We start from the raw sequence: 25,159 nt of genomic DNA, 5'->3' as shown, positions 1-25,159 counted from the left end.
TCCTGTGCAGGCTGACTCACAACCCTTCCCGTCTGGATTTTGCACAGTTTCACCTCTTTCAGATGAATAAAGACTCAACATTATACAGACTAGATGAGCAAGGGATATTAAGAATGAACTGGAACATAACTGCAAAATACAGCATGTCAAATCCAATTTTTCCTAGCAAATGAAATGGATCTGGTGGAAAATAAATACAGAACTTCCAGGAGCAGCGTCCTTGAAGAGCATTTGAGGGGGATGAAGAGATTTGAATGGATCAATCCTCTATACCTCTGCATATCCCTCCTCCTACCATTAAATGCCATCTTTAACAGAAATAAATTAGAATAAACGATCAGCCCTTGCCTCCTAAAGACAGGTGGCAGGGTAATATTAAAAGAAATTAATAAAAATTCATTTAATGAGCATTGTTAATTAAACCTGGAAATCAAAGAGGTCTGAGTTGTGGGAATTCAGAGGAAAAATGAAAATGAACGGAGCTGTAGCTCCGGGCGGGAAGAGTGGAATTAAATTAACTGCAGTGTGGGGTTGTGTTTGTTGATGTCGATCACACAGCACGGCGTGTTACAGCTGGGGGTGAAGCGTTTGTGCTCTGCTCCACGTAAAACACGCGCTGCCAGTGGAACGTCCCGCCCAGCTATGGGCGGCCGGCACCCTGCGGGTGGCACGGTGAGACCGCGGGGACCCGCGGGGACACGCCACCCCACAGCCCGGCCACTGCGCCCGTGGGCCGCGGGGAGCTGTGACTGAGGTGTCCGAGTGCCGCGAGTGTGTGTCGGGGTGTGAGAGCGGGCGAGTGTGTGCATGTGCCCGTGCGGATGGGCATCGCCGCTCCGCCGTGGGATCGGCGTGGCCGTGATATCGGGGAAAGGGGGGGATGTCACTGGGGTCACTCTGCCGCTAGTCATCTGCCCGGTTCGCACCGCTGGTATCCGGTGCCCGGTATCGCGCTTAGGGATCCGGCGTTGCGGGCCCGCCTCATCCTGTCCCGGAGGGAGGGCTCAGAGTGTGAGGGAGGGATGGAGAGGCGGAGGGAGGGATGGAGGAGGGTGAAGAGGCAGGCGTGCTGCCCGTCGGTGCTCCCCGTTTTCCCTTCGCTCTGTTGCACCCGGCGCTCATCCTCCCGCCCATCTCATCGGGCAGGGAGCCAGGCCCGGAGCACCTCCAGACACTTCTCGCTGTGCCCAGTCCGGGATGCAGCTCCCTGGTCCCCGTCGGGGAGGAGGGTGAAGCGCCCCGGGAGGAGCCCCGAGCTCTCCCGGCAGGACCGGCCCCGGGCCCCGCTCCCGCTGAGTTCGCGGAAGGTCGCAGCTGCCGCTGGGGCTCCCGCAGCTCTCCCTGAGAGGCTCCGCACCCGGCTCGGGCTAATAAAGTCAAACCGCAGAGCATCGCCACGGCCCCGCAGCCCGCCCGCCCTCTTGGGCTCTCCCGACCCTCGGGGCTCGCTCTCCGGTGCGGCCCGGGGTGCTCCGCGACAGGACTCTCAGGCGGCTCGGCCCGGGGCAGACGGTCCCTGGGTGGCACCGGGGGGAGGCTGTGCTGTACCGTGCGACAGGGGACCGGGGCCGCCCGAGGGCGCGGGGGTACTACCAGCCCCGCTCCCGGGGGGCGGCGGGTGCCCCTCGCCCCCGCCCCGGCCGCCTCCCGCCGCCGTCCCGCCGCGCCCGCTGCCGGGAGCCTTCGGGGCCCCGCGGGAGCGGGCGGCGCGTCCCCGTCCCCGCGCTCTGACGCGCGCTCCCGGGGCGGCGGGCGCGCCCCCGCCGCTATAACTGGCGTGCATGGGGGCGGGGGCGGCGCAGGGGGGCGGGCGGGGGAGGGGAGACGCCGCCCCGGCGGGATAGAGGGGCGGAGACGGGGGCACCCCCGGGGCCCGGCCCGCCCGGGGCTTGCCGCGGGCCCGCACCGATGCTTGTGCACAGCTACCCGGGCATGGTGAGTGCGGGACGAGCACGGGTGGGGCGGGACGGGACGGGACGGGATGGGATGGGGGGTCGGAGGCTGGGGCCGAGGGTCCGTGCCCGACTCACCGCCGCTGTTTTCGCTGCTGCAGGACCGCGCCGAGGGGCTGCCCGGGGCGCCGGCCGGGGCCCGCCTGCCGCAGCTGCCCTCGCTCAACCAGGCGCCCTATGGCTCGGCGCCGCCGCTCTGCCACACGCCAGCCGCCGACTTCCAGCCTCCCTACTTCCCCCCGCCGTACCCGCAGCCGCCGTTGCCCTACCCGCAGGGCCAGGAGCCCGCTTACCCTCACCTGGCGGACCCGTACGCGGCGCTCAGCCCTCTGCACCAGCATCAGCAGCCGGCTTGGCCCCCGCAGCGCGGCCGGCAGGACGAGCCGGGGCTGCTCTCGCAGACCCACCGGGCCCTGGGGCTCGACCCCCGCCGCGAGTACCCCTCCGTGCCTCGCCTGCTCCACGGGCTGCCCGACGGCGGCCACAGCCTGGCCGACGGCCCGCTGGGCCTCCACGGCCTCGGCCACCACGGCCTCGAGGACATCCAGGTACGAGGGGAGCACCGAGAAGGTGCCCGGAGTGGGTTGGTTGCACGGGGATGGGGCCAGATCCCTCTGCGTGTGCGACCGGGGACTCCCGGCCGGGACGAGTCGAGTCCCACGGCATCCGTACCCCCGGACAAGCAGAAACACCGGGCCGGAGATCCCCATTACTGGGGCTCGCTTGTGCCCTCAGAATTCCTTCTGGTCCGCGGGTGGATCGGGTCGCGGTCTCTGCGCCGCGAGCAGCCGGTGCCGGGAGCCAGCTTAAGGCTCTTTCCTCGGTGCTTTCAGGCCGTGGACGACGGCGGGATGAACCTGCTCGATCAGTCCGTCATCAAGAAAGGTAAGAGCGCGGCGGCTCAGCGGAAAGCGGCACCGGACCGGGCCCCGCTCCTGCCCTCGGGGTTCCCCAGCGTCGGGTCCCCCCGCGTCTGCCGTCCCGCGGGGCTGCCCCCCGCCCGTCGGGAAGGGCTCGCTGCTGTCCCCGGCGAGACTAAAACGAAAGCGGCAGATCCCGGCTGGCCAGCTCGCCGACCTGCCCCCCGGCCCGCTGCTCTCCCTCGGGCGGTACCGCGGCCGCCGCTCCTTCCCGCTACCGAAGGGCCCGGATGGGTGGACCCTGCTGTCGGGGAGCTCCGGGGCCCACCCCGCCGGCGGCCGCGTAGGGTTTGCGTGGAAAGCCCGGGGATGCCCCGACCGCGCTCGGCGACAGCTCCCGGTGCTCCCGGAGCCCCGAGCTCGGAGGAGCGGGAGGCAGCGCGGGCCGCGAATCGCTTCACACCGGCCCGGACGGCGGCGGATCGGGCCCGTTCGGCGGCGCTGGTACCGAGAGGAAGGATGCGTTTAACAGAGACGAGAAGTGGCGCGGCTTTGGGGCCGGTGCTGCCCGTCCTTGCAGCCGGGAGTGTCCCCACCTCGGTAAAACCCGTGTTTGCGGAGACCGCCCCTCTGCCGCTCCAGAACCGGGGTTTCGCTCCGGGACAGGAGGGGAGGAACGGGGCTGTGGGCAGAGGGGTCTCCCGAGTCCGGTTATGCCCCGCACGCTAACCAGTCCCCCACACCCCAAAGAACCGGTGAGTAAAACAGCTCAACCCCCTAATATGTTTCTGTACCAAACCTTCCGCCGGGGCGTTGCGAGAACGAGAAGGGGGCCCCGGGAGCTTCCAGCGCGATGCTCGGGGAGATCCCTACTATGGAATATTCCAGCACTGCTTTTGGCTTCTCCCCGCGATTTTTTACAGAAATATGTGGATGGGAAGGACGCGTTTAACTGCCGACCCTAGGCGCGAACGGAACCGCAGCCACCGGGGCGGGTCGGTAACTTGGGCCGGTGCGTGCTACGGCCCCGCAGTCCCGGTGCTGGTCCCGGCCGTAGCCGATCCCCGATAACTGCACAAAAAACCTCCCGATCGTGAGGTTCTTCCCCAGGTGCCACCGGTGGTTCCACGGGGGAAGCGGCGCTCCCGGTGCGCCGCAGCCCCTTTCCTTAGAAAAGGCTGTTCTAGGAGCACGCGGCTGCCAGCGGGACAGTAATGACCCGCATTAGTTGAGCTTTAATCAGAACGCTAGAGAGGCGTTTCATTAAACATTCTGGTGTGAGGAATGGTTGCAAGAATCTGAGAGGTGCGTGGGCTGGCACCGACCGTACCTTCGCGGCTTGGGCCGGGCAGGAGCACCCCGGAACCCCCGGGAAACACCTTGCAGTGAGGATGTTTGTCTGGAAGTTCGGCTGGAGTTATAGTGGTTCGTTGGGGTTTTTCTCCTTTCCGAAAGCGCCATTACTTGGAATTTTTTTGTCTCCTGTCGGGAGGATTTGTCGTTGTTTAGTGCCTGGTTTTTGCCCTTTGGAGATTCTCTCGTCCTCTAGTCTTGGAAAGGGGAAAAAAACCCAAAAAACAAAAACAGAAAGAAAAACAAAATTAAAATATCTCTTGCTGAAGGTGGGAATGGTGCAAAGAGCTTGACCACAATGCCTGTGCTCACGGACACTTGCTCTTCCACGCCCGTTCTTGTTTGGGAATTTCAAATTTGTTTTAATATTAATATATATTTCCATCCCTGTTTTTTCCTTCTTTTTTATTATTTTAATTTTTTCTATTATTCTTCCTGTGTTTGGAGCGCGAAGCTCCGTGTCCGCTGGAGAAATCGATAAATCCAAAGCCAAGAGTGTGTTTGTGGGGGGAATTGGGCAGCCACACTGGGAGCTGCGGGATGGAGCCAACCGCGGGTTCCTGTAAGCGGCGGCAGCAGCGGGGGCTCCGTCACCCACCCCGCTATCGGGGATCGGGAGAACGGGGACTGGAGCCGATAGCCACACTCCCCTTTCCCTGCCCCTGGAAATTCCCAACCGGGCGAGTTCAGCTCAAAAGAAATGTGAGGAATTATGGAAGCTGCAGCCGGGAATCTCGGATCAAACGCCTCTGCCCTCCACACCGCCCGGGGAATAAATTCCTTTACATTCGGCTTTATTTAATATTTTAGAATGCATAAAACGTGATCGTTCTCGCTCCTGGCTCTGTTAGCTCTGAGCTGTGTTCTGGCAGAGCCGAGCCCGGGTCCCCGCGAGTGAATGACACTCCAGGAAAAATTAAATTAAATTAAAACCATCTGAGGCAGCTCCCGGAGGGTCCCGGGCAGAAAGTGCCGGAGGGGACGGCTGAGCAGCAGGACTCGAGGATCTCCTCTCTGAAGGGAAAGAGGGTAAACCCTAAAAAGAGCAGTTTTGTCCTAAATCGCAGCGAGATCCCAAATACCTATTAATCCTGGAATACCTGACGGAATGGCCGTCGGACAGAAACCTGATAGAAATCTTTGCGTGTGAAAACAGATATATCTCTCCTAATTAGTTGCCGAGACACTGTTGTCCTGGTTCAACAAAATACTAATCACCTGTCCCAAATTCCTAAATCTCCCTTTTAACTCCTGTCCTTGAAGTCGCATTTAGTCCCACGTCAGAAACAGCCCGGACCAGCAGGGAAGTGCCCGCATCCCCGCGCTGTCTCCGCAGCCTGTCCTGTCCCTTATCCCGGTATTTCGGGGCCATCCCCATGGATGGGGGTCACTGCCGATGTCCCCCCGCACGGATGGACCCTGCCGCGGGCGCGGGGAAGATGCTGCTCGGTGCCTCGGAGCGCTATGTGGGAGCATCCCTGACTGCGTGTCTGTTTTCCCTCCTTTTCCTCCTGAAAAAAACTTCCACGGTTCCAGCCGTTAATAAAATTCCGCGTCTCGGAGACGCGGTGCATTGCCACCCTCTCCCCTCCAAGTGTTTTCTAGAGCCCTTAGCGCTCTGTCCCCTTGGCTGCAGGTAACCCCGAATTAAGCAGAGAGGCAAAAGGGGGCATTCGCCTCAGCAAGGGCTGGGGGGACCGCCCCGGGACCCCCATCCCGCAGTCTCGGCGGTGGCTGCGCGGTGCCCGCATCGCTCCGAGGGGAGCCGGGTCCCGGCGGGTTCAGCCCAGGGAAGCAGATCCCGGCTGGAAACAGGCGTTCCGATACCCATTTCCACCGTTGCCTTCGGGACTGGTTCCGGTTCGTTATCGCCGTGGTGATCCCTAGGGCTGGAGGCGCCGAGTGAGGCGGGGTACCGGGAAATCCCCGGTGAGAGGATTCAGTTTGGCTGTGGGGTGCGGTGTGTGAGCTGGGATTTCACTCGGTGCAGGGAGAGATGTGATAGCTCTGAAAAGCAGAGGATGCGTTTTCCCCCCTGCCTCGTGTTGTTGTGACAAACGGGACGATAGATTTTGTTCAGGAATTAAATGGATAAATTTTTGGATAGGGCAGCAGAACATTTATGGATATCTTGGACCTCTGTTTGTTCATTCTCCCTTTTTTTCCCGAAGTATTTCAGAAATTGTTTTCTGTGTCTTTCTTTTGTTGTTGTTTTGTTTGTGGTTTGGTTTTTTTATTATTATTATTATTATTATTATTATTATTATTATTATTATTATTACTTTTCCTTCCAAACATTTATGTAAGACCAGGGATACATTAGACTGGGAAAACATTAAAATTAGCTCTGAAAAAGTTTAGCTGGGGCTCTGGCTGCTTTAGTCTACAGCAGTTCAGGTATTTTCTTCTCCACTCACCTGCTTCCCTGTTGTTTAGATGCCCAGATCAGCTACCAAGGTGTGGCTGTGAGACTCTCCAGACATAAAATTCAGCATAAAAAATTCAGACATAAAACTCAGCAAACCCTGAGCTCCTGGTGCAGGGTGCAACTTTCTGGTTATGAAATCAAGCATTAGGACATTGTGCTCAGTAGCAAAAAATCCTGCAGCTTGATTGTAAAATAAGGAGGGATTTTATTGCTTTCACATCCTTTTGGGATCAGCAGAAAGCTTCTGAGAGAGCCTTTTTATTACAAAAATAAAATACAAATCTCTTTCCCTGCCACCAGGGACACACTGGGGTGCGGGAGCAGCCTGGGGTCCTGCCGGCGGTGGGCTGGAGTGAGCTGGAGCCCTGTGACAGAGGGAGCAGGGTGAGCCACAGGGCCCGGTGCACCCGCTCACGGGCACAAGTTTTGGCTGTGGCATTTTACAACCTGGAGTAGAGACAGAGCAGGGTGTGACCAGCATGGGCTCACACTGGCACCCAGGCGTGCACAGCACACATCGCTGGGCTCTGTACTGGGCCGGTGTGATCTGGTCCTGCCACTGTGCCTTGGGTTTGTGGATCTGGTGCTGCCACTGGTCCCTTGTTTTTGTGGATCTGCCTGCTGTTGCCGTCCCTCGTGTTTGTGACTTGCTCCAATTCCCATCTGAGGCTTTCCAGCTGCTCCAAGGGGCAGTGCTAGCATTTCTGCTCAGGAATGTGGACCTGTTTGGCTGGATACTGGACAGACAGATGGAAAGCTGTGGCTCAGAGCCCACAGTCGGGAATATTGCAAGAAGTAGCTGTCACTACTAAGGAATGCGGCAGAGGAGGGAGATTAAGATTGAGATCCTCAGATCCACTCTGCACCGCACGCAAACTCCAGGTTTTGAAGCTTCTCAGCTTCTTCTCAAGCTGGCGGGACTGGGGCATTGACATGATGGCAGCAGTTCCATTTCTCCTTTGTTTTGGTGCAAGGAGGAATTGAGCTGTAAGAAATGTAATAAGCCAGATGTGGCAGGGAAAAAAAAGAAATCCTGAAAGAATGGTAGATTAGATAAACATAATTTCCTGGGACGAGCAAGGTAATAAATGAGATCATCCTGTAAAACACCTGGGGCTGCAAAGACACAGCTTTTATTGGACTGTCCAGGGCCGTGGGTGGAGGTACTTGGCTTCCAGTCAGCTACAGGGTGCTGGGCTCACTGGGGAGCCCTCCTAGCTCTCTCCAGCTTCATCTGCAGCAGTAGTTTGCCTGAGTAGGAAAAGGGGCTCACCTGGGACAAGCTGAGTCTTGACTGGAAGTTTTGCTCCCTTAGCTGCTCACGAATGCTTTAAAGTTTCGACAAGCCCTTGCACACACAGGGAGATAGAGCAGCCTTCCTCAAAACAGTCACACCTCCCAGTCCCAGCACTTCCCCCTCGCGTGCACAGGGTGCGCAGCAGGAACACCTACTAATCAAACGGAGAAACTTAAGAAGAAAGTTTTCACTCTGAACTGCATCCAGATCACCATTCCTCCATTAAAATTATATTTTTAATGTCCTATAATTACACCAGGATAAGCCCAGGTGTGTGTTCATGTGAGATAACACACGCAGGTACTGGTGAACACACTGGGCTTTGTCTCAGCCTCCCTGGTGCTCCCCAGGCGTGTGTTATCTCCAAGTTTCATGTACCTTGTCATGACTTACTGTTTAATTAGATGTTTTTAAATTAATTTTTTTCTTTGTTAGAAATAAAGAGCAATTCTTAAAGGGTAGGTTCAGGAAAGCCAGCTTGAGTTGTTTCTTGGCATGTGGCTTGAAACAAAGTAGCAGCACCTCTGCTTTGGGAGGGAGACCCCATGGTGAGGCTTCTCCATGGACAGCACTGAGTGAGCAGCACAGACATTTTGGGCTTGCTCTGGAGCACCTTTTCCTTAATTTCGGGGGCTGTGAGGCATTTTTGCAGTTTGATGGCCACTGTCACATCACTACCCTGGCTCCCACAGGGGTTACTTCATCCACAGGTGGATTGGCAGCCAGACAGCCTTGGCCAGGTGACACCTGTTGTGTTTGTCCCTGCAAAGGAAGTGGTGCCAAGATCTTAAACTGTGTGACAGCACAGGTACCTGCCTCACTGGGGTCCATCAGGACACACCCACAGCAGCACAGACAGAGGCAAGACCCATAGGGACCCATCTGTGTCACTCCAGCCCAGGGACACACTAAACCTGCAGCAGAGCAGAGGCAAACACAGACTATTCCTCACAGTTTAATAATATTCCAAGATATATGATCTTAGAAAAAAAAATGTTTTCAATCTCTCTTAATTATTCAAAGAGCCTAAATGAGGTTCTCTGAAGTCCTAGACTAGCACTCTAACCACTAAACCATCCCACCCTTTCCTGTGTGATCCAGGGAATTACTCATTCTTGCTGTCCTTCCATCTGTTTATTTATTTTAATTCTTAATGGAGGAAATAATTAGCAAATCTGGATGTGATGCTTGGAGCTGCTGCGTGCTCAGCTCTCCTCTCCCTGGCCTGTCCCCAACCCAGCTTCGCCGTGCCTGGGTATTGACTTCCCTTTGGTGAGAAGCGTTGTGTTTTGGGTAGAAAGGGCAGAGAAGCACATGGGAGAGAGGGAATTGCTAGAAACGAGCCCAAGGTACCCATTGCAATTAAACAGCCCCAAAACACAGCATGGCAGGAGCTTGGGGTTTGGAGCAGGATGAGGGGAGCTGGGAGCAGGTTCACCTTTGTGGCTTAAAAATCCATCGCAGTGTCTGTGGTGCGTGCTTGGGATTCCAGGCGGGCTGAGTCTCCCCACCCTCTATGTCAGGCATTTATCTGGCATCAGTCACCAGAGTGCCGAGGCGCCAGGGAGTGAGGGATTGGGTCAGGTCCTGTTCCCTCTGGACTGGTCAGACAGGTCCCAGGGAACAAGTGGTGTCCCCAGGGCTCGCTGGGAGCCCCAAAGTGTCCACATACGGGTGAAAGCAGAGCCACCATCCCAGGGCTGGAGAGGTGCAAGCACAGGATCTGATCTTAGGGAGGTTTCCAGCACAAGATCCCACTTAGCAAGAGATGGGGCAGCCAGCCATTGAAAAACCATCACCAGAGGGTTTGTCTCACCAATACACTGGTGTCAGCAACCCAGGGCATCTGAGCAAGGAAAAGGAAAAGCCATTTTTTCTGTGACAGTGGGTGAGCAGTGCCTGTCCCGAGAGTGATCCCTGGACAAGCCGGCAGCTCTGGAGGAGCCGCTGAACTGAGAGATTCGTATTGCTGTGGTCAGTCCCAGACTAAAACCCTGCCAGCTTGGCAGGCTGGCAGTGAGCTCAGTATTAAGGGAATTTTTTTTTCTATTATTATTCATGTCTAATCTTTGCTGAATGGTCTTTTGCCCTTCAACAACCTGAACAGATTTAACAAATGGACAGGAACATCGCAGCAGCTTCCATGGGATTGGCCACCGCAACGTCACAGCTTTGTTCTCCCCTTTCAGCTTATGGAGATTCCAGCCACACAAATTCATCTATAGGGAATACAGGGAAAATCTCTCATGCATATTATTGTGAAATGGATTAAACTGTTTAAACACATAAACATCTCATAGACTGAGTGCCAAAGTGTTTGTGCTGCTAAAGGAGTAAAGTTGGGGTGGTTGATGCTACAGGCAGAGTTGTGGAGTGTGTGGGACTGGGAGCCCTTGCTGCAGAACAGCCAGGGGTGACACTGGATGGGGAACTTCCCTTGGTGACAGCATGGAGCAGTGTGGGTTTCCAATTCCTCTGGCTTAAATCCTCTGGCTCTCTAGCCTCCCGTTTCTAAACCTGCTTGGTTTGTGGTGTGAAACATGAATTCTATACCAGCAGAATTTGAACTGAATTTTAAATAATTATTCAGTAATTGAACTGAAATTGAAATAGTTAATTTTCTAATGTAGATATGGCAGGGCATAGCTGCCGACTCAGAAAAAGTAATTTAGAATGAAGGAGGAGGGAAATAATGTGAATTACCAGACTAAACTGACTTCTCCAAAGAAGTTGCTGCATTGGGGTGGCTTCCAACCAACAGTGCAGGAAATATCTCCAAACACTTAGTCACTCAAAAGCAGAACTCAAATAATTTTCATTCATTCCCTTCAAAGGTTCAGATTACCTGAGTTTTACTGTTTAGGGGGGACATTTTAATCATTGATGTTTGGTGCCTTCCAGTGAAGTGTTTCTGCGGTTACTGCTCAAGCTGTGACATCAGTGTTCCCCAGACAGCAGAATTCACTCCATGAAATGAAGCATGGAAAGGAAAAGTGGGAACTCACCACAAATTAATTGTGAGCAGTTTCCAAAAAACGGAGAAACTATTCTGAACAACAGCGTATCTGAGACTGAGTCATTCCTAAATGGTGAAGCTGGAAAATGCATTATTAATTAAAATTATCAATTGCAAAGCACTTTCTAATCCAAATCCCAAGTCCTGCAGGAGCACAGGGGGTTGAGTAAATTTTAATATTATATCAGCTGGCCATTCCTATCAAGGCACAACGTACTCAGCAGGGACCATGTTAACCACACCATTGTACCCATGAATTTGGGGTAGTCTGAACCTTCTTGCTCCACTGATCCATCCCAAAGCTCCTCAGGAGATACCTGCAGTGATACATGGTTGGGGTTTCACTGGGTCAAACAGAGGTACAGAATGAAAAATGGAATTAATATCACATGGCAACTTCATATTTCTTTCCCAACCCGGTGAATGGATTTGCATGGGAAACAAAATGTTAAATATAGGAGTTTTGCATAGGCATGGGACCTCTCCTGATCCTAGTTTTCTCATGGGAATAGTTTGAGGTTTTATACCTGCTCTCTTCCAAGGGTCCGAGATTCATTTCCCTATCAGAACTCAGCGATCTCGAAAATCCACAGACAAAACCAAGATTCTTTCCATCCTTCCATTTGAAAAGGCCAATGATGGTGGTTCCTAGAGAGGCTCTTTGACAAGGGGACTTGGTTCAGGTTGTGCGTTCAAGATAAAGAGAGTACCTGTATAATCCCCTCTGGGAAGAGAGGATAATTACAGAGTGCGCGTTTGAAATACAGCTGATGGCTCTGACCTCCTTTCCTGGACCACCAATAAATACCTCTCTGCTGAAACATCAGGAAATTGGAGCAGCTGAACTCTGCAGTACCTTCTCCCTGAAAAGGGCTTTTAAAGGGACGGCGGGAGCAGCTGCCCCTGGCTCATACCCACATCCAGATATATTTTTTTATATACATATGTATCTCCATCTTATAATTTACATCAGAGACATTCAAATGAAGGTTGGATGAGCTCACTGACAGCTCTTCCTGGAAGACAACAGCAATCCCTCAGCTTTCTGCAGCACTTTCATCAGGGGCTGCACACCGACATCCATCATCAGCCCGAGCTTCTCCCCGCTGCCGGCCCGAGGCGGCTCAAATCAGCGGGACCCCCGGCCAGGGAACAAACCGCGGGGTTTGGGGCTGTCATCGCTGCACCTGCAGAGTCATGGAACCAAAATCTCGGCACCTGAGGCAGGTTTGGAGGGTGCAGGTGTCCCCTTGCCGGGCAGCACGGCTCAGGTCTCTGCCCCGCAGCGACGCCCGAGGCAGCCGAGGTGACCGGGGCAAGGTCCTGGAGAGGGGCGGGGCTGAGAGGCTTTGGTGGGGGACTGGAGACAGCGCTGTTGTGCCTGAAGATGAGCGATTGCTTTGTCCCAGGTTGTCTCCTAAGGCGATTCACTGATACCTCTTTAAAATGCAACCTCAACAGTAGAGCACTCCCACTTTTAAAGGGATGTCGCAATAAAAGCTCCGATATCCAGGGATTCCGCCTTACGGAAGAAGAGAATTTACCTGTAGTTTATCTGGGGAGAGAAGAAAACAGACTTGTAAGACGGGCAGCGATTTGCATGTTCCCTCTGGACCTGTTTTTCCCCTCACAGCACACCGAGCTCCAGCTGGAAATGGAACAGAACAAATAACACCACGATAAGCAACTCAGTTCCCAAGTACCACAAATTTTCCTGCTTACAAATCATTTTGCAAGCAGGCAGCACATTTCTCCCATGGAAACGAGTAAATACTTCGTATTTTTCTCTTCTTGTAGGCAAAATTTCTTTTCCCTTAGACCCAAAAGTCGCTGGTTTGCTGCCAGCCCTGAGCACGGACACCGGCTCCCGCAGCTCCCGGCAATCCCCGCACCAAAGACTCAGCCGGGCTGCAGCTGCACCTTCCTCACCGAATATTTACATATCAAAGTGTCCATTGCCAGGAATCACAATGGTGATTTCACCCACAAACTTTGGTGAACAAAGATGAGGAAGGAGAAGGAATGCAGGAGCTAAGGGATGGAGCATCCTCAGCCCGGACCATGCGGGAGAGGGAGGATGAGGAAGCAGAGGCGCAGGGCTGCCGTTCGGTTCATGCTGGATTTCACTGGGCAAAAGTAGGAAATCCTCCAAGGTTTTCCAGGTAGAAGCCTTTGAAGAATGGGTTTGTTTTGCTCCTTCCTCGAACTTAAAAGCCACAGGATCTACCTCAGCAAGCCGGAACAGAAGTGGCAGAAACTTGGTGCTTTCTTTTGGGACACTTTGAAGGCATGAGGCTCCTTATTCCATTCACTGGAATCACAGCCGAGCAATTCATTCAGCCGTGTTTATATCTTTCTCCCAGCTGTCTCCTGGAAGGCCCTCTGGGAGACAAGGCTGTGACATCCCATCCCACCTGCAGCATCGCTGGAGGTATCAGGACTCCTGTTGTTCATGGGAATTGTCTTTCCATTGACTGTCTGCTCCAAGGGGCATCATCACATCCTGTGCTCAGGTGCTGGACCAACTCCTCCTGGCTGCATTCAACACCCAAGTACTTCTCTCCTGGAGAAATCTCTCACCAGAGATTACTTGGCAAGTTTTAATTTGGTATCACAGCATTCTTCCCAGGTAAACATTATTATATTATTATCTGCAATTTCTTGCTGGAGACAGTCAATCCCAAACTGGGGTAGTGACTTGTCCTGTGTCATAACACAATTCTGCTCTGGCAGTGCCAGACACAAGGACATAACCCCAGGCTGGCAGGGTGTTCTCCAGCTCAGGAAAGTCCAGGGGTAAAGTGTTTCAGACACCAGGACTAGTTTGAAATCACTCTCCCTCTGCATCAGGGTTTTTATGAGCCACAGCAAACACAGTTGTGGAGGTTCATCATCTGACAGTTACACCAGGGTACGTTAAAAAGGCAAACCAGAGCTGACTCAACACAAAAGGCTCCTCTAATGGGAGATCACAAACTTTGTGGTTCACAGGGAAGATGAAGTCACATGTACCTGCTACAAGCACAGAGGCAAGTGACTTACGTGGGAGTTTGGGTCTCTCCACTGCTGCTTGCACACACCTGGAAGACGATGGATTGCAAGTGGTACCTGCCCTGTGAGGTTCAAGGCTGGAGTGAGAGGCTGAGTCCAATGAAAACACCTCCTGTGAGGTGTACAGAAGAAATTAGGATCATTTTCCTTACCACACTCAGCAAGATTCTGCTGTATGCCTGTTACTGCCATGCTGACCTTCTCCAAATCACCACAGCACCAGGAGCCAAGATGATGTGACAAACAGCTTGATTTCACAGCTTCTTACAGAAAATCTGGAGCTATGGAAACAGAGGCTGTACATAGTCAGCCTGCAGCACAGCACCTCCCAACTGGGCAATAGCTGAAACCCTGGATTGCTTAGAAAGGCATTCCCACAGACTGGAATTGCACATACACAGATCATGCCCATGTACCTGAGCTGTGGTAAATCATTTAACTTGCTCTGTGCCTCAATTTTCCCCAGCTGCACTAAGGAGCTGGCTTGAGTCAGGAGTGAGTTAATGGCTTTGGTGGCTGGTGCTGTACCAGCACTGGGCTGAGGATCAGCAACTCGTGAAGCCCTTTGAGGTCTGCCAGCATAACTTTATTCCAAAATCTGTTTTCCCTTTCAGATCTGACCCCTCTGACCCATGCCAGTGCTTACCTGTGTCCAGCCCACCTGCAGCATCCCCAAGGCAGGTTAAAATGCTTCACAGGGGCTTTAGTTTTTGAAATCTGCAGCCAAGCTCACCTGGATTTGCTGATTTAGAAGTAGCAGGGTTAATCTGAATAAACAACACTTCCATGGGAAAAAACCCTCTCAGGAATGCCAGGCAGTTTAGGAAAAGAGAAAAAAAAACCCCAAAAATCTTTAGGAGGACAGAGTGAAGCAATCAAGCATCAATAAATAATAACTGATAAATAACAAGAACAGATAACAAAGAGGACTTGCACTCCCCAGGAGTGCTCTGAGCACCTATTAAAGGTCTGAGGTCTCCTTCTACCCCTTTCTTTGGCTGAATCAACCCAAACTCCCATTTGTGCCCTGCCATTTATAGCTTCCTGGGGTGGGCCGGGGTGACCCAGGGGTACCCCATCCCACGCACCAGGCAGGGCTGGAGGGGCGCTTGTTTGGGCACCAGCATCCAACCCTTCCTCACCAGCCTTTGTAGTGTGTTGGTCTGTCACTGTATGCACGAGCACCTCTGGGATGAGTTTCTGCTGAGAAGCCCATCTTCCATGGTCAGGGGTGGAACCTGAGCCTGCCCAGGCTCCTGCCAGGGGGACGAGCTAGGGGAGAGCTGGGTCACTGCGGGAAAGGTGATATCCTACTCTGCCAAAAATGAGTGTCAAATGAGTGCAGTGACGTGATGTGGCGTTTCTATCCCCAGCTGCAAAGCACCACATGGGTATCAGGTCCTTCGCTTGGGCACAATGACACTGCAGGCCCCCCACTCACGTTGGGGCTGTTCAGCACCTCAAACCTCATCCTGCAGACCCATCACTGCTCCAAAGGGTTGCTGCTCTGCGCCGTAGCAGGGATGAGCCCTCGGCACGAGGCAGCGGGAGCAGCACCAAGTGCTTCCTGGCTGGGCTTGGAAGGGCGCAGGGGGTCGGCGCTGGGGCATTGGGCTGTCGGCCGCGTGCTGGGCGCCCGCACTGCTCTCATGCTTCCTTCTTGTCTGCAGGCTGGCTCAGGTGCTCCGATCACCTGCTGCTTGCGGGAACAGGAAAGCAGCAACTGAAGATCGAGGGGGACTTTTGGTTTACTCAGATGACAAGAGACAATTTTGGTTCCCCAAAAGCCAAGGAAACAAAGCTGTCAGGCTTTAATGGTAGCTTGTCTCCCTCCTGCAGCATGTTTATGGGCAAACAAGCTGCAGATCAGACCAGGCAAACAGCAGCAGGTGAGGCTCAATAACAATAATTCATGATTAATGGCGAATGTGGCTTTGTTTATTCTTGTTGTATTGAGGCAACGCTGTCTAATGGATGAAGCACTGCTGCAGGACTCCGGGGCCCGGCTCAGCTCCCAGCACTGCCGCCTGCTCGGTCCCTCCCTCCCATCCTGTGTGCCCCTTGAGGGCACAAACTCTACGTGACACAGGAGCCCTTTTCCACACCTGCATGTGCCCAAAGTGATGGGGTTGTGGCCTTGGCTGAGGCTTCGAGGCAGAAGAGCAATGCCAAAATCCATGCTCAGTGCTGGTGCCTGCCTGGTTTTCTTGTTGCACAGAACTGGGCTGACCCAGATGTGCTGGGCTTTACCCTTCGCAGCAGTGGGCTGCAGGGCACAGCTTTCCAGGGCTTTGTTTCTGACAGCATCATTCCTAAAACCTCCAGTATGCGTTTGCCAAGTGTTGTGTCTCCATGTCGCACATCAACACCATCCTTGCCTCCCTGACACTGCCTATGGGGTGACTGGCTAGCACAGAGTTATGTCCAACCATTCTCCAGCCCAGCTTTCCATAGGCTCTGGTGTTAAGTCACACTGGTACCAGCTGGGTTTTCCTCCTCCCCAGCTGCCGTGTGCCATGGATGTGTGGTGAGGCATGATCCCTCTCCCTGCATGGCTCTGCTGTCCCTCGGGTGCACAGGTTCCCAGCCATGCATGCGGCTTGAGCACAGCCACAGCATGAATGCAGGCATGCACAGATGTATCCAAATATAATCCAGTTTACAGAGCACAGCAGTTGTGATACTACAAGCAACACCTGCTCTCCAGGGATGTCTGGTTTGGGGGTGGCCCTTCCTGCAGCAGAACCCAGTCGCTGGGACCCTTCAGGGCCTCCCACCTCAGCAGCTCTGCACGGATATTTGCAAACCATGCTCTGACTTTTGATTTTAAGGGATCCCCTAGAGACTAACCTAACCTGTTCTGGGACTGCGGAAGAAAGCTTTGAAGTTGCTCCTTCCTGGAAATAAATCTGGTTTCCTATGTCTCAGGGGGATGTTCCTGTGTGTGTTCTGCCCTGAACCAACCTCAGTCATGGCAAACACTGACCACAGGCTCCAGCAGGGCACTGGTGCATCCTACCCTTTGCTCCCTGACTTTGTACAAGTTTTGTGCTGGGAGGAAACTCCATGTCTTTCAGCTCCTTTCCATTCATCCCTTAGTCTTAAAACATGAGTCATTTTTATGTAGCATGTGCTGATTTTTATTGCCATGCTAGCAAGTCGTTGAGCTGGATTTACAATATGCCGATTGTAAACACCCCCTCATAGGTCCAGTCCATGTATCCTCCCTGATTAATCCTGGGGCTTCTGTTTCATTTTGGGCATATGTATTTCCTTTATAAACCATGGCATTCACTGCTGCATTACTTGCAGGAACCATCTGACTGTGGAACAGACATTCCTGAGGAAGCACAAAGAATGCCAGGGCTGAAATGATCTTTGGATTCTTTCAAAACCTGTTTTTTTTCCCCCTGAGTTAAATTGGTTATTAATTTCAGAGCATAAAAGCCAAAGAGATTTGGCACAAGTCTCAGCCATAATTTTAACTTATAAACCTTTATTGTATCTAAGAACATTTCTTATGGAATGACAAATGGGAAAACTGAGCCACTTTGTCCCGGTGTGATGCCGTAGGCCCAATGAGATGCTGCAGTAACCAGTGCCTGCATAACCTTGTGTTAATTGACTTTTTCCCATTAAGCAAAGGGAAGTTTGTGCTGGATTAATTGGGTTTGATCTTCTCAAGCTTCCTTTAAGCCAGGGATGATGAAAGTTTAGGGCTGTGGCTATTTGTGGGGCTAATCCCAGAACTGAAGGCAAAGAAACTCTTTCCCCTGGTTCCCATGGGCATATCATGAAAGCACAGCTCTCAGCCAGCCCAGCAGCTCCTGGGTTTGGGACAGGGAATGGTGGTGTTGGCTCAGGTGGTTGATTTCTGCCCGGTGGGATGCAGCATGTGCTGGCACAGAGCTGCAGCTGAAATCCCTGGAGAGGATCGGCATCCTTGTCAGCAGGACCAGCCACGTTTTGCCTGGCCACCCACCTCCACAGAGCACCCAGAGGGGACAGGGAGGGCAGCTGGTCACATGTCCAGCCAGTGATGCTGCAGACAATCCTCAGCCTTCCAGAAGACCAGCCCAAACCTTGGCTTTAATTACAGCTGGGCTGGGAGGTGTGGGCAGTGTACAGGCTTCTTCCTTTCCTTTAACCTTTATTTAGTTTGGTTTCATCACCCCACCTCGCTTCTCTCATTGAGGAAAATAAGGAACTAATTAGACATCCCAGCATCTGTGCTGCTGCCTGGAGAGTCTGGTCTCTCAGCCATGGTCTCCTCTTCTCTCCCTCTTCCTTGTCTCCAGTGCCCATCCCCTCGAAGGCCAATGGCACCACCATCTCCACGCTGTCCATGAACAAAGATGGCCTGATTGGAGGGGTCACGAACCCCAATGAGGTTTTCTGCTCCGTGCCTGGGCGCCTCTCTCTCCTCAGCTCCACTTCCAAGTACAAGGTGACGGTCGGGGAGGTGCAGAGGAGGCTCTCGCCCCCCGAGTGTCTCAACGCCTCTCTCCTTGGCGGGGTGCTCCGCAGGTAAGCTGCCCCAAGAGCCCCAAGATCTGTGTTCAGCAGCAGCTCTTACCTCAGATAAAGAGATGAGAAATTCTGGTGTGTGGTACATTAAGGAATAGTATTTTTACTGCTTTTTCTTCTTTCCTTTCAAACTTCAAACCTTAAACTAGGATTATGGTTATTTTAACATGGATTACATGGAAATTTATTTTCCTTCTTTGTTTTCTCTTTTCAGAGCTAAATCAAAAAATGGAGGCCGGTGTTTAAGGGAAAGGTTAGAGAAAATTGGACTAAATCTACCTGCAGGAAGGCGCAAAGCTGCCAACGTCACCCTGCTCACATCCCTTGTGGAAGGTAACAGTCTCTCCCTGTTCCCATGGAGGGTGGAGTGCTGAAACTTCCAACCCCTTAATTTCCAGCTTTCCACAAACCAGAACACTTAAAATATGGAGTGGTCATCACTGAATGAGCATGTCAATGTCCCTGGGTAAGTCTCCACATTGATTCAAGGATGTGTCCTCTTAAAGAGCAGACTCTTGGGAAGGCAGTGAGCAGAATGCAAATGAAACAAAGACAGCAAATGTCCAAGAAAATGTCCAAGCATGGCTGCCCTGCCTAAGGTAGGAGGTTGGAATTGCATGATCCCTAAGGTCTCTTCCAACCCAAACCATTCTAGAACTCTATGCTTCCATGTCTGTTTTCCAAAATTCAGCCATTTCTGTTCGATCAGATGTGGCCCATGGAAAAGGCATCCTCATGGATGCCAAGCAGGACTGTGAACATCCTTCTGGCTGGAGCTCAGGTATCCCTCATTTCTTTGAGCTGGTTTTAATAGTTGGGTCACAGACACCAAACACAAAACATAGCCTGAATAAAGCTGCCAAGAATTTCCCAGCTGCTCTGCATCCCCGTGAGGCCACCTATGGCACAGCGGAGCTTTCGACCACACCACCCTCGGGCAGCATCCCAAGCTCAGGTCCGTGTCATGGCGCCTGTAAGAAGGAAATGCCCCATATGTAAGTCCTTCCCTCCTCCAGGAAATGAGTGAGACACCATGGAGATGTCAAACTGCTCTGAAGTTTTGCAGGTGGAGCTCAGGTGTGTAGCAGCCACCCTCAGAGCTATGGAAAAGGTGCTGCCCTGGCAGGCAGAGCCCTGCCCAGACATGTGAGGTGCCCCTGCCTAACTCAGTTACTTCCTCCCCTCCTACTTCTCTCCACCATGGAAATGATGATGTTGCCTCTGCATCCTGGGAGAAAAGCACACGGGGATGTAAACAAATGGAATGACAGCTCTGCCCCCTCTGAGCTCAGGAATCCATTGTGTCTGTGCCGCGTGGTGCAGGCAGCTGCCTGCGGATCCTGAATAGAAAATCATCTCCATTGTCGCCAGCAAATTAAATGACCTGCTTCATTAGGCGGAGGTTGTTACTCAGGGCAGTTGGTTCGTGCTGAATGAAAGGCTGATTTCCATGAAAATAAAAGAAAGAAAAGAATGAAGGAAAGAAAGGAAGGAAGAAATGTACAGTTTGATTTCAAGTGGCTGCTGATGTTTTGGTTTCTGCTTCCTGGTCATAGCAAATAGGAGTGATACCATGTGTGTTTGATGGATATAATTTCCTCCTGCTTGTAAGCATGATGGAAGCAGGGGATGTTCCACCCAGAGCAATGTGGCACACACAAACTGGCTTGTGCCCCTCTGGCCCAAACACACTCTCTCCTGAACATTTGCTGACTTGGCTTAATTTGTTTTCTCCCCTCTGCCTTCCTAAGGTCTAATTATTTAAAAGAACCAGTGTCTGTGTCTGAGTGCTAATGGAATACTTTTTTTTACACCAACCCACAGCCACTCATACAGAAGGGGAGGATGTTCCTGGAGAACCCAGGGAGCACCAGGTAGAAACAGCTCCCTTGGGAGTCCTCACCACGTATACCAGGCACTCACCCTCCCTTGGGAAAGACAGCACCTCCAGCCTGGACCCAGGGGAGCAGCAGGGCTGTATTTCCTCTCCAGAAACATCCCTAAGCTCTTGGAAGGAGGTTTGCCCTCAGACAGGCTCTTGCTGCCCCTCTGCCCACCATGGCCCTCTGTGCAATCTCCTGCAGCCTCTCCTCCTCAAGATCTGGCTCAATTTAACACTAAAGCCAGAGTGCCCTGTCCCCCCTGGCACCTCTGTAATCCAGCATCCAAATTGCCTTTAAAAAACATTAAAATGTGCAGCCACTCACACACTCATGGAAGAAATATATCCTGGCTCCAGCCCTGGCTCTGATCATGAGGTCACTCAGCTCTTTATTATTATCCCAGTGTCAGTTTTTCAGCAGTTATTCCTTTCTGACTGTTTTTTTAATGCACAAACAACTGCAATTCTGATACTTTGGGTTTACCTTATTTGCTCTTTCTCTGGAGGAGGAGATGAAGTGGGAAGTACTGTTGTTATGTGGGAAGCAGGGACACTTTCCTATAACAGGGCTCCACAGACTGAGCTCCAGGAGCCAGGCAGGCTGGGATGGGATCTGGGTTAATGCTATTAGGATGGATGGCCTAATACGTGTGAGCAGCAGGGGGGCAAGGCAAATTAGCTCTGCCTGCCCGACTGGGATTTCGGGTGTTGGGCATGATCAATTGCCATCAGCTCTGATTATTTCCACGGGGATGCCTGGAGATGGATCAATTCCATCAATGGGTGGGCATTTCCACGGGGTGATGGATACGCTGCCTCCACGTCCAGCCTGAGGGCCCCTGGGCACTGTGGGGGATGTAACCCCCTTCCTCCTGCCCCTTCCTCCTGCCCTGCCTTGTCCAGCAGTCACGGGGCTGAGGTCACTCTTTGACCCTCCAGTCTCCCTTTCAATCTCTTCTCAGTTTGGAGAGGCCAAGCAGGAAATTTGTGAAGAAGTAGGGAAAGATTCAGCAGGGGATGTTCCCAAGTAGGGAAAGATTCAGCAGGGGATGTTCCCAAGTAAGAAACACCTCTGCTATTCTTCGTTTTGCAGAAGGTGCCCAGAGTCACACCTCATCCTGCTCCAAGGCCAGCAGTGTCTTGATGTTTTTGTAAAAGGTAGTAAAGGAAGGACCCAGATGCTGTTTAGAGCTGACACTGGCTCACTTGGCCCACACAGACTAATTACCTTACAGATAAGAATAAGAAACTCAGTGGTGTTTCTGCAGCAAGAGATGAAGGTGGGGAGAGCTCTTGGGTGGCCACTGAGACAGGGAAGGGCCCTAGTCCTACCAGAACTGAGTCCCAACAGTGAGATGGCTAAAGCTCTGCAGAGGTTCACAGTTCCCTGTCACACTGATGTTGGCACAGTGCTGATGTTCCTCTGTCCTCTCACAGGTGAAGCTATTCACCTGGCTCGGGATTTTGGCTACGTCTGTGAAACCGAGTTTCCGGCCAAGGCAGCGGCAGAGTACCTGTGCCGGCAGCACTCCGACCCCACGGAGCTCCACACCAGGAAAAACATGCTGCTGGCTACCAAGTGAGTACAGAGGGCAACGAGCCACTGGTGCATTCGGTATCTGCAGCCCGGGAGGGCAGCATTAGCCCCCAAACTTTGCTCTTCTGTGGGGAAGAAATGGGCTCACACTGCAGGAAGGTGTCCAGCAGGAGTAATGGCCTGCACAGATTGAAGGGTTTGTTCCTGCATGGGAGAGGGTAACCCAGCCTTGGGGAGCGTTTTGGTACTGCCTCATGTGCCCTTTCAAAGCTGGAGCAGCAGCAGTGGCTCCAGTTCTGCACTCAGGGGCTTTTGCCAGCCTAAAGCCAAAAAACTCCCAGTGGAGAGGTGGCTGCTCAGGCAGGAAGCAGGAAAGGAACCCCAAAATACACCCAGAGAAGTTGTGGATGCCCCATGCCTGAAAGTGTTTAATGCTGGGTTGGATGAAGTTCTGAGCAACCTGGTGTCCACACCAGAGGGTTTGGAACTGGATGATCTTTTAGCTCCCTTCCAACCCAAACTGTTCTATGATTCCATGACTGTGTCCTGCAGCTCTCCACATATATACTAGTGACCAAACCTCTTTTTCAGGCAAATTTGCAAGGAGTTTGCAGACCTGATAGCCCAGGATCGCTCTCCGCTGGGGAACAGCCGCCCCTCGCTCATCCTGGAGCCTGGAGTCCAGAGCTGTTTGACTCATTTCAGCCTGATAACCCATGGCTTCGGGGGCCCGGCCATCTGTGCCGCCCTCACTGCCTTCCAGAACTACCTGGTAGAGTCCCTCAAAGGGCTGGATAAAATATTCATGAACAGCACAGGGAACGGACACACGACCGGGGACTCCAAAGCGTCAGACAAAGAGGTGAAGCATCGGAAATAACAGCGCTGCCTCCCCCGGTGGGAGCTTTCCCTGGGCAGCAGCGATGGCTCCAGGGGAAAGGATGACCCAGTGCACCGTTTTCTAAACTGCTGACTTCGAACGTGTGAGGAAACTCGTAAAGCAAACAAAGAAAAGACAGGAAAAAAGAAGACTTAAAGAATTTAAGAAGAAAACAGTGCTAATGAACGTAGTGAGATTGAGAGAAGCCAGGCTAATGGCTTTGGGGTTTTGCTTTTTTTTTTTTTTTTTTTTTTTGTAACATGGATGGAGGAAGCCAAGTCATGTGCAATTTGATTTTATTTTGCTTTTAAAGAAACCCATAGTGAAATCCTTCTGTGCTCGAGGAATTTGTTCCAACTGAAAAACTGAGAGGAAAGAGCAAAAGCCTCATCAGTGCAAGACCCAGAGCAGGAGGAGCAGAAGCAGCCAAGGGCAGGGGGACGGAACCCTGGCTCTACCTGGATTTATCTGCTGGTTTTGAGGCAAACACAGAGAAAACCTTCCCATTTCCCCACCCACAGCCCAGCCCTGATGCCAGGCCAAGGAAAATTGCTGGCAGAACTGCTGTGGATTTAAAGCAGATCCAGGCTTTGTTTACAGCTTCAAACTGAGACTCACTGTGGATTTTCCCGTGGGCTGAGGAGCCCCAAGACACAGCACGAGGCAGGAACAACCACACAGCTGATGAGTCCCAGGGCAGGACTGAGGGGAGTCCCCCTGACTGCTGCCCTCCTGGCTGGGGATAAGGCAGGTGAAGTTAAACCCAGGACTAAATAAAACTCCACAACCTACAGATAACAGCATACAAGTTTCTAAAATTAGATATAATAATAGTAAATAAAGCACAAGGAGCAGAACTTGAACTAGGCCAAACTGAACTGCTTAATCTGTATATATTTATTTATGTGTAATTAAAATCTGAAAGTTTTAAAATGTCCAGTGCAAGTTATTTATATCAAATTGAGTTGGGTTTTTTGTTTTGCCTTTTTTTTGTTTGTTTGTTTTGGGTTGGGTTTTTTTCTTTTGAAAGATGAAAATCTTTGGATTTTTTGCCATTAGAAATGGGAATGAAGTTTTGGATCCACCAAACTGTAGCATGGACAAGCTAGGCTGTGATGATGATAACTCTAGAAGTTTTGCAGGATTTTGTACTTGCTGTTGTTTCTCTTAATGCTGCAATAGATGTACAACACCCACACTACAATGTCATTCTCATTCTCTTAATAAACCTCTTTTTATTTGAAGAAAGCACCTCCATCATCTTTGTGAGAAGGATCCTTCGCCTCTGTGGTTGTATCTTAAAAGGGATTAAATAGTTTGTTACATGGAAATTATATAAAATTGCATAGATTTAAGAAAGAATTCTCCAGTTTCATGGCTGGGGGTTGAGTGCTGCCACAAACAGAGCTCAGGAGCTGGTGTTCCTGCCCAGAGTCCCCAGCCCTCATGCTGAGCCAACTGGCGCCAGTGGAGATGAATGAGTTTGCTGATGCTTCAGAACTACTCAGGGTAGTCAAATCTAAACCTGTCTGTGAGGAGCTGCAGAAGGACCTCATGGTATCAGTGATAAAACAGAAGATAAAACAGCCCCACTGATCTCCAGGAAATGAAGTTCCAAATTAGTTGTGTTCGTGGCGTCACCATGAGCAGGAGTCTGCAGCAGCACCTCGTACTCCCAGAGCTTAGAAATAAACACAATGGGAATGGTCAGAAAAAGGATTAACAAAGCAAAAACCAGATTATGTCACATGACATCTGTGTGCTTGCCCTGTATTGCTCTGTCCTGAATGGCACTTACAGATCTTGTAAAATCCAGCTGGTAAATCCATGGGGAACTCAGGTGGGAGCAACTCCCATGCAAGGCAGGACCAAGGGCTGGACCAAGGAGGAAGCACATGTGCAGGATGTGACAGAGGTGTGGAAAACAATGGGATAAAAGAACACAAACAGGGAAAGATGACACCAAACCAAGAGACTGGACACCCATGGTCAGAAAGAAATGGTCAGAAAGCAGGTTTAAGTAAGTCTTACCTGCCTCAGGTAAGAAGCTGTGACTTTTCATGGGAACAGATGTAAAAAAAACAGACGTAAATTTTGACACAATGGAAGAGGGTGATTTTAGGGAGCCTCCTTGCTGTCTTCACTACACATCCTTGCTCCTCACAAAGGGGCAGATGGAGGGACTGAGCTATGGCAGCACTCCCTGCATTGGACTCTTCTCAGAGCTGCACCCCACAGGTTTCTCTGGAGGTGCAGAAAAGGCTGATGGTAATAGAGGGAGAACCTCAAACAGTCCCGAAAGAGACCACAGGAGGTTTGAAACACAAACCTCCATTTCAGGAAAGTGTGAAAGGAAACATTTAATGTCCTAATAGA

General features: G+C 52.1%; 1 protein-coding gene across 2 annotated transcripts; it reads left to right on the top strand.

Annotated features, from left to right (window-relative positions):
* The first annotated feature begins 1,812 nt into the window (after positions 1 to 1,812).
* Positions 1,813 to 23,831, top strand: TFAP2E (transcription factor AP-2 epsilon). Of its 2 annotated transcripts, XM_088067426.1 has the most exons (8): positions 1,813 to 1,935; positions 2,054 to 2,500; positions 2,786 to 2,837; positions 15,628 to 15,846; positions 18,256 to 18,484; positions 18,699 to 18,817; positions 21,804 to 21,945; positions 22,495 to 23,831. In XM_088067426.1, the coding sequence occupies exons 1-8, from the start codon at positions 1,909 to 1,911 to the stop codon at positions 22,781 to 22,783; spliced, it is 1,524 nt and encodes a 507-aa protein (XP_087923552.1). In that variant the 5' UTR covers positions 1,813 to 1,908; the 3' UTR covers positions 22,784 to 23,831. The 2 variants fall into 2 exon arrangements, with proteins under 2 accessions (XP_087923552.1, XP_005529838.1); XM_005529781.2 differs by lacking the exon at positions 15,628 to 15,846.
* Positions 23,832 to 25,159: the final 1,328 nt, after the last annotated feature.

The sequence above is a fragment of the Pseudopodoces humilis genome, chromosome 27 (assembly GCF_049639895.1).
Source record: "Pseudopodoces humilis isolate 2021_Gansu_Grassland_sample_001 chromosome 27, ASM4963989v1, whole genome shotgun sequence".
NCBI classification, from domain to species: domain Eukaryota; kingdom Metazoa; phylum Chordata; class Aves; order Passeriformes; family Paridae; genus Pseudopodoces; species Pseudopodoces humilis.
The sequence above is the reverse complement of the archived record's forward strand: the minus strand, read 5'-3'. Positions and strand labels throughout refer to the sequence as shown.